Raw genomic sequence first — 16,932 nt, forward strand, 5'->3', positions numbered from 1 at the left:
TGGACTTCTCCTTTTAGTGTTGCTCAGCAATTATATATCTGGTAATTTACCTTTCATTAAAAATTATAATATCAAAAGTTACAGATCATTTTATTTATATTTACTAGACTGAAATCTTACCTCAAATTCTCCACACTCAAACTTTAAAGAAAATATAGGTATAATGGCAAATTAGGGTTTTGAGCAAATTCTTCCTGTAAGTGAATTATAGTCACATGAATCCTTCGACTTGTTTTCTGCTCTGTTTTCTCTTTGAAAACAAAGCATTTATTGATCATGTTTTAAGAGATGTTATACCAAAGTCCTTTATAGTTTCACAGTTTAACGTTTGGTAAAATGTTTGTTTATTCATTACATTTACGTTACTCTTTCTGTAATATATCTCTTTTCATTTGTGCAATATCACTATTTTCAAGTATAGTGATAAACTGCATTAACATCCATTCTGGCAGAGACAATGTTTTAGAAGCCTGTGTTTCTAGAAGCCTATGTTTCTTAGAAGAGAATGATTAAGAAGTTTACTTAATTTTGTTGTCTAAAAAAAGTTAACAGTAAGATAAATTGTATTACATCTTCCTATGAATTAATTTAATATCTATTTTAAGAATTTTTTTATGATTTCTTAACCTAACATACTCTTTTCAGTATTATGTTTTATTAACTCCAGGGAAGAATTAGCAACGTGGGAAAATAATGTAAAATAAAATTAAAGCTATTAACTCCTAAGTTGTTTAGAAGAAAATTAGATTTAATGTTGATATAATTGATAACTGAATATTCTGTGTATAAAGTGTTTTACCATAAAGAAATTGGAAACTTGGTAGAAAATTAAGACTTTGCTATAGATATTACTGCATTATTTTTCTTTGGGAGGGGGCAGTATGTTAAAATTTCAAGGCATTATCAGTTTCCATAGCCAAAGTATAAGAAAGTTAAATATGTTTTAAAGCTCTAAATATTTTTATAACTGCTTATACTGAATTGTTGATATAATCAGACTGTTAAGAATAATGAAATCAATTTTCTCTCTTAAATTGCATGGTGTGATTTTTTTCTTTTGAATTTAGCTAATATTGTTAATATAGCTCAGTATCCAAATACATGGTGTTCAGTACCTGTTTTTAATGGAACATGCAATACTATCAGGAGTTGAAAAATAGATAACTTTAAATATGAGGTTATTAAGAGTGTATCACATTTATCAGTAACACCTGGTACTTAATTAATAATTGCACATGGTATGCTGCGATTTCACGGAATAAAGCTGTTTCTGTGATTGTCCCTTCTCTTTGTTGGCTCTGAATTATTTTCTCTTCTACATTCCATTTCTGCTGTCATTTCTAATATTTCTGCCTTAACACCACATCCTAAAATATAATGTAGGGACCATCATTTTACTTCTTCATATTTGTTCATACTAATGACCCCCTACTTCCATATTTTAATACAGGATTAATGGAGGGATGTATGGATTTAGTAACTTTTGGACATTAATGAAAGAATCTTTGTTCATTTGCATTAAAATATTAATGCATATTAAACTCAAAATCTGCAGTATGATTTTCCTTTCATGAGAGAATAGCACTTATATTAAATACTCTTTAGGTGGGAGACTATTTAGAAGGAGAATAGTTACTATCCCACATCCTGAACTATGAAAGTCAAGAATGTTTATTCATAAGAAGAGAAATCCACCGGGGTTCCTGCTCCTCAGGTCTCCATTCTGATTATAATTATGGAATGTTCAAAAAAGGTTTACTTTGTGAATGGGCTTATTATTAGTGTGCATATTTTTATTTTATTCTCTGGAGGGTGGGGAAGAAGGGGAGAAAACACATTAAGTGACAGCTGTTCATTAACGACCATTGAGGAAGAAGTTGAACTTTAAAGAATCTATCAGAAATTCTCTGGTCAGCCTTTTATTACTATCTTGTCTTGAGCCCTTTTTTTAATGACATCTATTATCAGATTGAAATGGCGATTGAGACGCTGCAAAAGTCTGACGGTCTGTCCACTCACAGAAGCTCTCTTCTCAACAGCCATGTAAGTTGCCTCTTCTTCATGTACACTAATCTCTTGCTTGTTCTGCATGTGTTGCTTGCCTCTAAATGCTTGTTTTATTTATTTACTTATTTATTTTGCTTCTTAACCTTCCTTTCTCAGCCCCTTATGATCTCTGGTCATTTAATGGCTATTTTGTACAGTGAAATATCCAAAAAATAGAGTCTCCAGTATAATTTATTAGGTTTCTGTACTCTTTGGGTACAGATATAATATTTTCAAGTTAGTAACAAGTTGCCATGTATTTGTACAAAGTAATAATAGTGATTTTCAATATTTAAAATGTTCTAATTTGATATTTATTTACTATGAAACAAATACTTGTAATCTGCATCTCTGTCAAACAGCCATGTCTACTTGCGTGACCAGTAATATTCTTTAAGTAGAAAAAAGATGATTAATGTCAAATCCAATGATAAACTGTTTGAAAATGATTTGTTTACCAGTAAGACTATGTAAGATGGGCAGTAAACAACCCCATAGTTGAATTCAGGTCCTAAGACCTAAAGAGAAGTGAAAGTGAACCAAAAGAAAAAGTGAGACTGTCTACAAGCCATAAATTGCTAATAATTGAGATAAAACTACCATTACTATGTCCTGAAGCTGTTTCCTGTTATCAGATGCAGATATCACTATGACACTGGTAAGTGTAAGAAGGGTGATGATAGTTTTGTGAAATTATAAACATTTTTATCAACTGTTCCCATGTGGGAAACCAATGAAAATGCTGAATAAAAATTTGTTTTGTTAAGATGATTTCTGAATATATGGAAAAAAGTAAATAGACCCATGGTTTAAATTCGTTTTAGATGGATCTTCTGCTAACTTAACATTAGTGACATTTTAGTTTAGAATTTTCTCCCACAACTGACAATTTGTTCTTAAATTTAGGGATAAAGTATTATGACTTCTTATTTCTTTTTCATATTTTATAACTGAAAAGCTTGAAATTAGATCACCCAAATGAAACCATTTTTTTCAATAAACCTAAAACTTTTACTCATAGAAAATGTTTTAACTGTGTTTTTTTAAGTATTTGATTTTTGAAACATTTTAATTTTATATCTTAAAATAGCACTAAATACCTCCTTATGTTCTTACACTTTGTTTTTAGATAGAGTATTTTGTCTTGTTTCTTTTTTCAAAGGAAAGTATCGTGGAAAACAAAACCATATTAGCCAACTTGGAGAATGCCTATAAATTTGGTGACAAATTATACATACAAACTTAAACATAATAGTATATATTCTGGCCCTTCCTTTTGAAACAGTTTAAGAAATATAAGTTTTTTCATTTCTGAAAATTGGTATTTAGTATGTCACTCTTTTATGTTTCATAAGTATATTCCTGCTATGTTGGCATGTATCTGTGATTGCATTAAAGGCTGATTTCCTGTATACTACTAGGCTGTGTGTGTCCGGCGGGGGGTGATGATTAACTTATATTTATGCTTTGAAAATGGGAAGTGAAATTGTTCTTCCTTTTAGTCAGAAATGTGCAAGGACATAAGAAAAAAAAAACGTGAAGTTTCCAGTTACCTGTTTCAGCTTTCAGACTTCCAAGTTGTGCTTTCATATTCAACTCAGGGTTCATTTTTACTTGACATGTATAAGTTAGTAAAATATGTTCTATATTTAATTTTAAATTTAACTTCAGTTATTCATCTTAATATTTTTATGAACAGTAATGGAAGTATAAGAACATGTTTTTTATATATTTTAAAAATGTATTTGTTGATTTGTTTGAAGCTTTTCATCTGTTAGAGATTTTTAACAATTATTTTTCTCTATAGGATTCATGAAAGAATGTTTAAGCTTAATAAATGTTTGAATTAAGCTGCATAAACAATGACAAATGTTTATTACTTCATGGCTTCATTTTTTTTATTACATAATATGTCTGATCTTCCATACTGCTAACGACTCCCAGAGACACTTCAGTATGTGGAAAGAGTGGGTGCAAATGTTGATAGTGCAGTGGTAATCTTTCTCCAGCTATCCTGATTCATTTTTATTACACCTTGAGGCACAGTGAAGTTCATTCAAAAATATATTTATAGTCAAATAAAAATGATTCTATGGATGGTTTATAAACAGTGGAGAAAGGATCAGTGCTTCTGCTGACTGATCAGTGAGGTTAGTTTCTTCCTAAACACAGAAAAAGATCCTGTTGTCTTTTTCCTCCTTGGAAAGTTGATGTGCTTTTCATGTTTCTGAGATTTATCAAAAACAACTGGAATTTGCTAGTGCATGCATTCTGGTTGATAACTATTTGCCGAAGGTATTTTACATTCTGTGAATCTAATTGGTGATTTTATGTTGTGTAGAATTTTTTCAGTGGAGAGATGGAGTTTTTTAAACATTGTTAATATTTTAAATGTCAGTAAACTATGTTACCTTTATTTCTCACTATATGGGGGCGTAATATAGAATTATTTGAGGTTTGTGGGATTCTTTAAGGTGAACATGAATTCCGCTTTATGATGATTAGTTCCCTGATTTATCACTGTCTCCAAAGGATCAATTTTATTATGTAAAAACATTGGGAGAAATTATTGATAATAATTAGCATCCCATATTTTACCTGTTTCTAAAGAGGGGTGTTAATCATGACTTTTGAGGTGAAAAGTCTATTCTCATTCTATTTTGGAATATGGATAAGCAAAGACTTCCTATTTTTTGTTTCTATATTTGCTTATTCACAGTAATTTAAAAAACTCTTATTAAGACTAAATAAGATAAATAATCCCCTCTCAGCAGAATCCAACTTGATTGCTTTGCTTTACACCTTTCCAACATTAGAAGATGGGGTGAGGTATAGAATTTTCTATCCCATTTTCAACATATTCTTAAGAGAATTAACATGGTGGGAGTTATTTTAGTACCAGCATCTCTAATAGGCATTTAGTAAGTATTTATTGCAAATGGTAGTTCCAAGAAAGTAAGGATTTTTGTATGTTTTGTTCAGCAGTGCATCCCTAGTGCCTAGAACAGTGCCTGGTACATAGTAGATACTCACTAAATATTTGCTGAATGAATAAAAAGAAACAATAGAAGGGATCAGGCCTTATGTTACCTTCATTATTTAGGAATTCTAGGATGCCTTTGCCAATCATGTGTACATTTATTGTATTGTTTCCTTTCTTTTCAAGTTTGCTTCAAGTAGATATATATGTGAACATTGTTGGTAAAGGGGTGGTCTTCTTCTGGTATACCATCTGTGTAAAGAATGTATGATCACTCAATTATTTCTCTATATGCAGCCTTCAGTTTAAGAGTAAATAACTCTTTTTTTCTCTAAACAATCTCATCTTTTAAAAAGTTCTTGCCAAGAGTGCCATTGTTTGTCTCCTGGTATTTTAGAATGGTACTTTAGATTTGGTTTTACAGAATTCTATTAGTCTAATAATTTTTTATTTAAATATTTTTGTTTCTAATTTTTTAATATATGAAGATGCTACAGGTATGTGATGTATTGTCTGCCTAAATCAAATTAAAATATTTAATTCTTTTCATTGCAGACAAGATTATTTTATACTTTTTCTCAGTGTTAATTAATATAAATTAGTATTTAATGGTTGTGGTGTGTTCACTTATTTACAAACTACTTATTTTACATTGTAAATTTGAATTCAGAAATGTTGTTAATTGTCCCCAATAATCTCATGAAATTTAAGGTTGTACATTTCTTTAAAATTCCATTTAAAATTTATGAAAAGCTCTAGCAGTCTATTTTATGTACTTCTCACAATCTAGCAAATAATTATTTCATGTTGTTTGCTGGTTTTAGCTACCAAAATACATTCAGCTCAAAGCAAAACCTTGTTTTTTACTCACTTTTCCTTGACTTTGCTGTATTGTAAATATAAGTTATTACAGAAATAAGGCCTGTCAAAATGCATATCATTAGTAAACTGAACCTAAAATGAATCCTGATGGGTAATATTCCATCTGGGAAAAAATGACAAATGTTACATTTAGATGTTAAATGGGCAATGCAATATTTATTTATTTTTATTTGTCAATCAGGATTTCCCTTTGGGAAAAACAGGAACCATTCATCTTTAATCTATCTTGATTAATACAGATTAAATGCAAAGGTTGAAAGATGCAATTATCTTGGTTTCCACCATTAAATGAGTGTATATTAGTTCACTAAATGAGTGTATATTAGTTCATTAGTAGAATAATGAAGTTTTAAAGTTAAAGGTTAAAAGTTCCTATGTTATTTTATGGGCTTTTGAAATCATTCCTATGTTATTTTGTGGGCTTTTGAAGTCACATACATTTTACAAGACATTTTATAAAAGAGCAAAAGATATAATAATTGTTTTGTTCTAAATTATTGAATGTTAAGATTGGGGAATACTAATGTCCAAATACATTGTATTAAAGACAAAACCAAGAAAACAATGTTTAACAAGCATTAACTTCCCTTGGGTAGCTCATAGAGCCTGTGCCTTTAAGTTGCACTTAAACTTACACAAAAACTTAACTGCCAAGTTTCTCTTACAGTCAAAGTAATGCTTTCTAATACTATGTTTTAGACACAAATGTCTGATTTATAATTCCATCAGTGTGTCAAAACGTAAGAGTTAAATACTGGCATATAGGATGGAGATTATAATCCCCAGCCACATCTCAAAGTCTTGTCTGGTGGATCCTTTTAAATCAATTTCTGTTAATATAGTGAATTTCTAGGAGATCTAGCCCGAGGTGGGGTAGTTTTTGGCAGTCTTCCTAGCTGGGACCTGCAGGGCTACAGCAAAGCCATCTCCATCGTTTCAGGGCTTTTACCTCCACTTGACTTCCTTATGCTCTCTCAACCTGCTCTCCAGGCATCCGGCAAGGAATACAGTTCCTCCTTCTGCATACAACCGGTAGGGAACAAAACGTAGTTTTGCTAGTGTCAAAGTGATAGTCATCAAAATACCTGTTCTTGTACCATTTTTCAAACTAGTGATTTATATAAATCTATATGTATATGCATATATACGTATAAACAAACTGATTTTTTTGAACTGGTTTAGAAATGAAGAATTTAAACAGAATTAAACAGAATTTCTTCAGTTTAAGAATGTAAACTATATAAGAAGAACAATCAGTTTATAAAACAGTGCAGATTTTTTGACTTACCTAGCCATTTCAGAGGCCTGCATATCCAATCCAGTAAAAGCTTCACTTCCTGTAAATTATTCAATTGGGATATAAGTAATATCATTTAGGCTTCTAAGTAGTTTGTGCCAACGTTTGCTGTAATTATCTCACTATTTCTATGAAGAGTTTTCTTTATGAAGAGTGGTCTGATTAACCCATATATATATAAAAATGTAAATATACCATTGGACTCAAAATATTTTATATTAAACTTTAATATTTGTACTAGCTTTTACTTTTATAAAAGGTAATTTATTACAGTATCCTTCAAATATTCTATTATTGGATTTTCTTTTTCAAATTTTGTAGTAAAAATTTTAATCTACAAGATAATTCCTATGATCATGAAAAATAAGTAAGCTCTCATTTTTACATATTTGTCTTATTTTTAAGTAATTAAATGTTGCAAGAAGACTAATACACAAGTAGGGCAATTTTTTAAATGTTTTATTTGTTTCTGGTTAATTAAAATTGTTTTTATTTGCTTTTATCAGGCTAAAATTACATTAGATCTGTTTTTATTATTTGTATACTTTTGGTTGTAAAGTTCATATTATAAGATTGACTAATTCCATTTCTTTAAAAAAAAGCCCTTTAAATTAAGATTTTTCTATATGGTATGTCTTCGGTTCATTAGCAAAGGAAGCAATATTGAGTTCTTCACTCAGAAGAAATCATGCTATTATACCTTTGACAATATGCATTATTTTATGAGGATATGTAGATGTACATACAAACATATCTTTGGCATTTTTAACTTACACATACTGTGTGTTCCATGCTTGTGGATGTGGAAACTTCATTAGTTTAGTTGAAAAATACTACTCTGTTTCAAAAAGTATTTACATTTTTTATGTCTGCCTTTCCAGAATTTTTTTCTTTCGTGTCTTCTTTATAGTCCTTGATATCAAGAACCTATATGCCTTTCTTTAATATATTAAGACTGCCAGTAGAAGTTGATCAACCCTTGCTCTCTCTGGTATATGTACACAAAACAAGAACCAGCACTGTTGTACAATACAGCTCACTAGGGCTGCCATAACATCACTCAAGTGCTTCCCAATCTCAATCATTTTACCAAAGCATGTGGATAAAATATATGAATCAGGATTTTATTGCTGCATTTTATGTGTAGTCTCCCTCAGCTATACTTAAAGCTAATAAAGTCTTAAAAAAAAAAAAAACACTAAAGAGACATGCTCTCCCCCTGTTGTAGGCAAAATACTAATTTGAACCTCAGTAACTTAATTTCCCAATCAGACTGCCTTATCTCTTTTATACTAAATGAACATGTGTAGCAAACCTATTCTGTGTGTCACTTAGAATACTCAGAAATCATGTTTAAGCACCCCTGGAAAACTTGTTTACTGACAATCAAGTTATAGATGATTCATAACAAAAGAATTATTTTGGCCTGTAATACTTTTATGTCATTGTAAAAACCAATGTTTATTTTGTGTAATCTTTTTAAACTTCTATAGGTCAGCCATGTATATGTTAAGAGGTATTATGTGTGTTTAAATGTGCATATTCATTCGTATATGTGCCCTGTGAAGGACTTCAAGTCTTTCTGATCAAAATCTGAATTTTATTTTTAAAAGTACTCTGGTTTGTCTTGTAGATTTGGCGGCTATGTTTTCAAAGCCAACTATCAATATGGGTTTAATGACATAAGTTTAATTACATAAACATCATGTAGGAATATTTGACATTAAAATGGTTTTTGGAAATTCAGTTGTCATGACTAAAGTCAGTAATTCTGAAAATATTTTTAATGAATTTTTAAATTAAAAGTCTGAAAATTCAGGTTCTAAGTTTGATTGCAAATCTTAAAATATGTAAGCAAAATGGAGAAATTTTTTATTTATTTACATGTCCATATTATCATTTTTAGCATTTCATTGGAAATTCCTAGAGGACAAGGATGAGATCACATTCTTTTTTGCATCACTAGATGCCTGGCACATTACCTGGCTCATGGTTGGTGCTCAATAAATGAATTCTTTGGCTTCCATAATTTATAATAACTTGAATTATATGTTAAATGTCAGCTCTTTATTACACCTGTCTTACATATGGCATGAAAATTTTTGTTGACACAAGTAATGTGAAATATTTATTGCTTTTGTGAAACAGTGGTCTGGAGTAATCAGGAAATGTGAATTGGAAACCAGACTCAGGCATGGAGACAATAAGTGACTTTGAGGAAGTTGTTTAAGTCTATTTCAGTTCTCCTTTTATAAATAAATAAACGAACAAAAAATTTAATTTTGCTAATGTTAAAATTCAATAATATAGACCTGGATTCAATTTTCTAAAATTTTCTTGTACATTCAGTGCTTTAAAGATTTTTTTGTAATGTACACAGGATAACATAAAACTTTAGAATGTGAACATAGACTGAAAAAGTATTGTGTTACCAACTACCATTGCAGTGTGCCTTCCAAAATTATGAATAAACACAGTTTTAAGGTAGAAAAATTAAAATGGTTGTAATAAATGATTCCTTTTCATTGCATGTAAACTCTTTGCCAATGTCTTGTCAGTTTATTTTCATTTGGGGAAGAAATGACTGAATTTTGTCTTTTCTGCTTCCAGAATCTGTCCCAGTAGACAATATTGTTATTATCTAGTGGTAATTTGAGATAAATTAAAATTCTATAAAAAGGAATGTAACTTTAATATAAACACTCATACCAGGCAGCCTGCTGTTCATATGTTATAATAAGCTAACAATAAAGACATACTGTTTACCATGCTACCAGGCTTGGTAACATATTTTGTTCTGTGGCAATCATATTTCTGATATTTATGACCAGTTAATGGGATTATTTGAACTCCTTGAAGTGGTGTCTATTTTCAAAATTGGAATCCATACAGAGAAAATTAGTATGTCTCTATGTGTGCTTGAATATTTGAAGAAATGGATATTGTCTGAGATCCTTAGTGATGTTCAGCTATTTACAGTGTTTCTGAGTGTTTTCAAAGGCAGATTACCAGCTTCTGAATTACAGCAGTTTACTCTATCATAAGACTTGATGAAGAACTTCTAAGTATTTCTGTATGTTGCGTTTGCAGTGTCTTGTAGAAATTTTGGCAAATTATGTGATTTGTCTGTGTTTACTGTGTCTTATTTCCCTAGCTCCAGTGGCTGTTGGACAATTATGAGACAGCAGAAGGAGTGAGCCTTCCCAGAAGCACTCTGTACAACCACTACCTTCGACACTGTCAGGAACACAAACTGGACCCAGTCAATGCTGCCTCTTTTGGAAAATTAATAAGATCAATTTTTATGGGGCTACGAACCAGGAGATTGGGCACTAGGTTAGTATTGAAAAATAAGATCATAAACTAATTTCTCTTTTTCAAACTAGGGCAATTCAGTATATTGTTTAAATAAAAGTACTTGATTACAGACAATATATAAGGAAATACATAGAATGAGCTCAGTTTATAACATCCCTAGGAAAAGGAAAGGACATTATTCAGTGACTTCTTTCCAAGCCAGAATTATATGTTGTCTAAAACATTAACTGAGCAAAGCTTTGAGAAGAGCTGATTCTCAAACTACATAGAAATTAGCAGACCAACCTGTTAATGCAAGATTTGCATATGGTGCTTTAAAACACACACAAACACATACACACACACACACACACAAAATGTATTCTCTTATTGAAAGAAATCATACTAATGATGATGAGTTAAGTGGCATAGTAAATGGAAAACTATGTATCTCTTGACTCTTGAAAAATTACATTTGTCTTTATAAATAACTGTTGGGATACAGTAAGAAACTAAAGCAGTTTTTGATTTCATTTCTGGAGACCAATTAAAAATCATTTGGTAAACTTGCAAAATATTGTTTAAATTCCTCAGTGATAAGATAGTTCTATTTTACCTCTTATTAGCCGCTACTTTTTTTTCTGCTCTTAATATGAAACCATGTGTATGTGGAAGGAAAAACATAGTATAGTTCAATTGAATTGAAACAATGTTAAGAAGTTGTTTCTCGTTTTTCTTCCTTTGGAAATAAATATGAATGTTTTCACTAACCAAAATATCATGAAAAGAATGCTTAGAACTCTGGGGCTTCATTTTTGTCTTTCCATATTTCTATAAATTATCATAAGATAAATATTTTAAGTAGCTGGACAGAAGGATATGGATGTTTTTAATTTCCTAAATCTTATAGAAATCATATAAAAAGTTAAAATAGAGATACTGTACTATACAACATTAGGTGATATACCCTTAATTAGCTATAAAGCACAACTTCAGAGTATTTTAGTAAAGAGTTTTTTTTTTCTTTTTTTTTTTTTTTTGAGATGGAGTCTCACTCTGTTGCCAGGCTGGAGTGCAGTGGCGCGATCTCAGCTCACTGCAACCTCTGCCTCGCAGGTTCAAATGATTCTGCTGCCTCAGCTTCCCAAGTAGCTGAGACTACAGGTGTGTGCCACCATGTCCAGCTAATTATTGTATTTTTAGTAGAGATGGGGTTTCACCATGTTAGTCCAGATGGTCTCCATCTCTTTTGTGATCCACCCACCTCGGCCTCCCAAAGTGAAGAGTTTTTAATCTTAATAAAATAAACACAACCTTCCTTAGTAATTGACTTCATTAAAAATGTATACCAAAAAGAGGAGTGAGTGTTGTAGAAAGAAAAGATTGATCTTTTTCTCACCACCACAAGACTCATGGCTAGGACCCCTATAACGAAAGATTAACAAGATAAAAGCATACAAATTTGTTTAATATAAGTTTTACATGACTGGGAGCTTTCAAAAATGAAGGCCCAAAGAAACAGAGAGAACTGTATGTATTTTATGCAGTCTGATGAAGTGGATAGTTCTGGAGAAACATGATTGGATGGAAAGGGGTATGCTCTAATGGTTCTAGGGGTATGATCTAATGGTTCTAATCTGGGGGAAACTCAGCAAGGTCTGTTTTGTTTTGTTTCGTTTTTGTTTTTGTTTTTGTTTCGTTTTTTGAGAAGGATTCTAGCTCTGTCACCCAGGCTGGAGTGCAGTACCCTGATCTCAGCTCACTGCAACCTCTGCCCCCCGGGTTCAAGTGATTCTTCCTGCCTCAGCCTCCCAAGTAACCCGGATTACAGGCACCACCGCCCTCCACCACACCCAGATAATTTTTGTGTTTTTAGTAGAGATGGGGTTTCGCCATGTTGGCCAGACTGGTCTCAAACTCCTGACCTTAGGTGATCTGCCCGCCTCAGCCTCCCAGAGTGCTGGGATTATAGGCGTGAGCCACCACACCCAGCCCAGCAAGGCCTGTTTGTTCAGATTTTTCTGCATCCCTGTGTCTTCAAAAATAAGAATGTTCTTTTCTGCATGGTATAGGAGGACCCTTCTGGAATGAGGGTCTCATGACCTATTTTCAGGAGAAAGTAAGCTAGGTTTTATGGCCTGCTTCAGAGGAGAAGGAGTGAGGAGAATTTTTTCTGGTTTCTGTGGCCTGCTTCTGTTGTTTCTTCAAATGCCAAGGTGCCATAGTTTGGGATAGCATGTCCTAAACCCCTTCACTGTATCAGTTTTATGAGATTTACAAGGCCTGTATGTATTCATAGCATGAATTATTGCTTTTCTGTTGCATTCTAAGTGATTATACAGCTTTTAGATTGCTGAAGGTTTAGCTCTCTCATAAATATGTTTCCTTCTTTCTATACTTCAAAAGATAGTATATTTTAAACTGAAGAATGTGGTTGTCTATTCACACTAAAGGAGTAGTTTTCATTCCCTTGAGAAAACCTTTTTGTTTCTATAGTACTTTTTTTCAAAACCACTAAAATCATTATTTGGGGACCTAACCTACTATCTCCTAGCTGGTGGCTCTGTAGTTATGCATACCGTGCCAATATTTTGAATCTCTGGGCTTTATTCAACATTCTAATAGCTGTATTGTTGTGCTTCTTTTGTTACTGAAAGGGATTTCAATGGGTCCTATTTTGAGGCTCCATTCAAACGTTGAAACAAGTCTTTAAAATAGAAAGGGACAAAATTGGGGTTGTTTGGTTTTGTGAATGAGTAGAATCCATACTCTGTAAGTACGTATTGCAATATTGCAGCTTTTACTTTCTGATGTTCTGGGTTCCTGCCACCCCCAACTAGGTAACAATTATGAATTATGTCTCCTGTTTTTTTTTTAATTGTATGTAGTGTTTACAGTTAGGTTTGTGAAGCAAAGCCTAGAAAAATAAGAAGAAAATAAGTACTATGGAGGGAATTTAAAGAAATGAAGTGTTATGAAGATAGAATTCTTATGTAAAAAAACTGACAATAGTAGGAGTGAGGTACTAGACATTCTTTCTACCATAGAAACTGTTCAGTGTTTACTTTCTACTCCTAATCCAAGGAACAGATGGAAAATTAATGTAAATCATGAGGCAAACTAAATCAAACACTTTTTTTTTAAGTGAACTATATGTAGAACTATTATTAATATTATCTATCAATAAAATAATCTGGTGAAACCACTCAAACCACAACCAGATCTTTTCTAAAGCTTTTGGACCTAAATAAACAAAAAGTAAATCAAATCACTGTTTTAAACAAAGGCAAATAAAAAGGTACCTTTTGTTAGATCCCATCTCCAAGTTAAGTTTGAGTAAAAAAGACCATGGATATGCTTCTCTCCCCCAACCATTCCCAATGAAATAAAAAGAACCTCTCCCTCCCAACCCAATTAAAATGTTAATTTGTAGGAAACCAAAAAGAAACTCAGCAGTCCATCTATTTGAGGTCTCACAAGAGAGGCATCATTTTACTCTGTAGTTTTGTCCTGTAAGTAATGCCTCCTGCTTCCTACCCTACCTCTACTCCCTACTGTCCTCCAGTTTGTACAGGAGAACGCCACAAATTGGGTATGTGGAATTTTTTTGGTTTTGCTTATTGCACCGTTCTGCAGTGGATTTTTGAGACAAGATCTAATCTCTGCAAGTAGAAGGCCTTTCTTTACGGGCATGAAGTTTCTCTATCTGCTTTATTGTGCTGAAAGCATGTAGGTATTTGGATGCCCTGCATTTTTTAAAAACTAGCAGCATAATTTATATAGTATAATTTTAATGTCTTCAAATATATATAAGGTTCATTTAATATATGTTTTTAAATCTTGGAAGTACAATTCTGCTCTATTTTTATAAAAAATATTTAATCCACACTCTTCTTGCATTTCTTTTTGTAAATGGAAGAAAAAGTTGGAAAAAGCACTGATGTATTGCTATATATGGACTTGTGAAAAACTACTATTTTCTCTTTGCAAGAATTTACATATTTAAAATGATATTTTGCAAGAATTTGCAAATTCCATTCAGAGCAAAACTTTATCATTCCTAATAGCAGACATGGTCTTTCTCATGAACATGGGGAAATTGTGACATTTTTATTCCAGGTGGAAATTTGCCATTTTCATAGAGAAATTTCCCCGTCTCTTCTGTGACAAATCCTGTTTAGCCTGCAAAACTAACACAAATCCATAAAAACAGAAACTAATAAAATGTGTTTCAAAATCAACAGATTAAAGGCTTACTTTCTTTTTAGGCTTCAAAATATTAAGTAAGTCTTTACCACAACATTTTGTAACAAACAATTAAGTTATCTTACTTCATCATCACTGAAGTAAAGAGAAAAATGTCGAACTTATCCAGGAAAGTAGAATTAAGATTTTTTCTTTGTTCTATATACATGCTTTACAATAAATACGTATTCCATTGACTAATTTTTATTGGCCTGTTAACTAATTTTTACTGGCCAAAAACTTTTTTCCTATCATTACCCTTCTTAACTAAATTTAAAATAGAAATTTGAAAATGGAATGTAATTTGTATGGAACAAATGGACTGTTTGACTAATATTTAAGTGGAAGTTTATAAGCAAATATTTTTAGCAGGGCCTTTAGCTGATTGATTTAGAATCTTATTTTGATTCTTCAAATTTTATCACCATAAAAACATAAAAGTATTCAGAACAGGTTAATCATAAATATGTAACATTAATATACTGTTTTTACCAAATTTTTCAAGTGTGAAGTTTAATGGACATCCCATGTGATTAATGTTAGTTTGACTGACTTTTGTTTCTAATGTTTCTTGTTCATTAATGAAGAGGAAACTCCAAATACCACTACTATGGGATTCGTGTCAAGCCAGATTCCCCTCTTAATCGTCTGCAAGAAGACATGCAGTATATGGCTATGAGACAACAACCCATGCAACAGAAACAAAGGTAGACTCTGAAGTTATCGTTGATGTGTCCAAGCTATGTATTTCTTAGTTGTTCGGGTCTCCTTTTTTCTGAACAAATACCTAAGTATAAAAGAACGTTCTTATTGTTGGCATGCTTTCACTACGGATAGTTCTTAAATATGATTTAGAATTTCAGTGATCTCGCCTGTTTTCCAAATTTTTAAAAATTACTTATCAGTCAGCCTGTTTGGCCCCTTTTAAGTGTGACATCCCAAACTGTTCAGACAGGGAAATGAAACACAAAACACAAGGAGCATACCCAAGCAAATACCAACTGGAGAAATTTGTTTCAGTATTCATGAGCTTCTGACTTGCTATTCTGCACATCTCTCAAGTCATTCTTTTTGACACAGTATGAATTCTTGCAGAATGTTTGGGATGTCTTACATTTGCTTTGAATCCAACTTTCATAGATACAGAATTGCTGATATTAGAGTTGTAAGAGATCTCAAGCATTCATGAATGGATGGATGAATGATGGATGGATGGACGGATGGACGGATGGATGGATGGATGAATAGAATCATAGATCTTAGAATTGAAAAATATGTCAGTCTAGTCTGGCCTTAAGACCTTATGACAATCAAAGCATTAATAGTCTCTGTTTTTTCAGATGAGTCCCAGAGAGGTTAAGTGATTTGCACAAGCACATAATAAAGTTGCATAGCTAAGGGCCTTCTAGTCCCATGTAACTTATGTCACAATTTAGAGTAAAAAAATGAAAAAATCCTTTCCTCTTTACCAGCATAGCTCAACCAAGACAGTAATTATGATTTTTCTTTTCAAGTGAGCATGCAGAATTAGGTAGGAGAAAGGAGGCCTCTGCATAGGTCCCAGTGTAATGATCTGTAGTGATTAGTTGCCTTGGCCACATCTCCCCATCTATGCTAGTTCAGTCAGAAGCATTAACTCTAAGATAATGTCTAAGAAAAGAATATATCACACAGTAATTTTATACTATTTAGTCAGCCAATACTGATTGAGTCTCTACTGTGTGTTAAGCCCTGCATGCAGAGATAAGACACAGTTCTTATGTTTGAAGAGTTAAAAAATTAGAGGGGAGGCACATGGAGAATGGGAAAAAAAAATGGAATGCAGTCTGGGAAGTGCTAAAATAAAACTTTGATCAAGGAACCATCACAATACAGAGGAGTTTTCGGCAATATCTGGGAGAAAGGGAGATTGGGAAGTTTCTAGAGAAAGTGCTATTTGCGTAGGAACTTAGAGGAGTCATAAAAAGAGAAATATTGAAGCAGAAGGAAAATTCACCTAGCGGTGAAGTCCGTGATGTCTGTGGTAAATGGTCCATGACATATTTAGTGAGGCTGGTATTACAGAAGGAGAATCAAGGAGGTGGTTGAGTAGTTTAGTGGGAGATGAGATCTTAAAAGTAGTTTGGATCATATATTAAGGGATTTGCTTGTATGTAAAGCTAGTAAGTTTGTTCTTTGTGCAGAA

The 16,932-nt window shown here is 32.3% G+C and overlaps 1 protein-coding gene across 16 annotated transcripts in view; it reads left to right on the top strand.

The window, feature by feature from the left end:
- RFX3 (regulatory factor X3) overlaps positions 1 to 16,932 on the top strand; it is a 314,864-nt gene that overhangs the window by 232,168 nt on the left and 65,764 nt on the right. For 12 of the 16 annotated variants that reach the window (XM_054519989.2, XM_054519992.2, XM_054519993.2 and 9 more), the window contains 3 exons: positions 1,969 to 2,043; positions 10,360 to 10,541; positions 15,335 to 15,454. In XM_054519989.2, coding sequence (XP_054375964.1) covers positions 1,969 to 2,043; positions 10,360 to 10,541; positions 15,335 to 15,454 — 377 coding nt within the window. The remainder of the gene's footprint in view (positions 1 to 1,968; positions 2,044 to 10,359; positions 10,542 to 15,334; positions 15,455 to 16,932) is intronic. The other 4 variants (XM_063714234.1, XM_054519995.2, XM_054519996.2 and 1 more) reach the window with 1 other exon arrangement.

Source organism: Pongo abelii, chromosome 13, assembly GCF_028885655.2.
Source record: "Pongo abelii isolate AG06213 chromosome 13, NHGRI_mPonAbe1-v2.0_pri, whole genome shotgun sequence".
NCBI lineage: Eukaryota > Metazoa > Chordata > Mammalia > Primates > Hominidae > Pongo > Pongo abelii.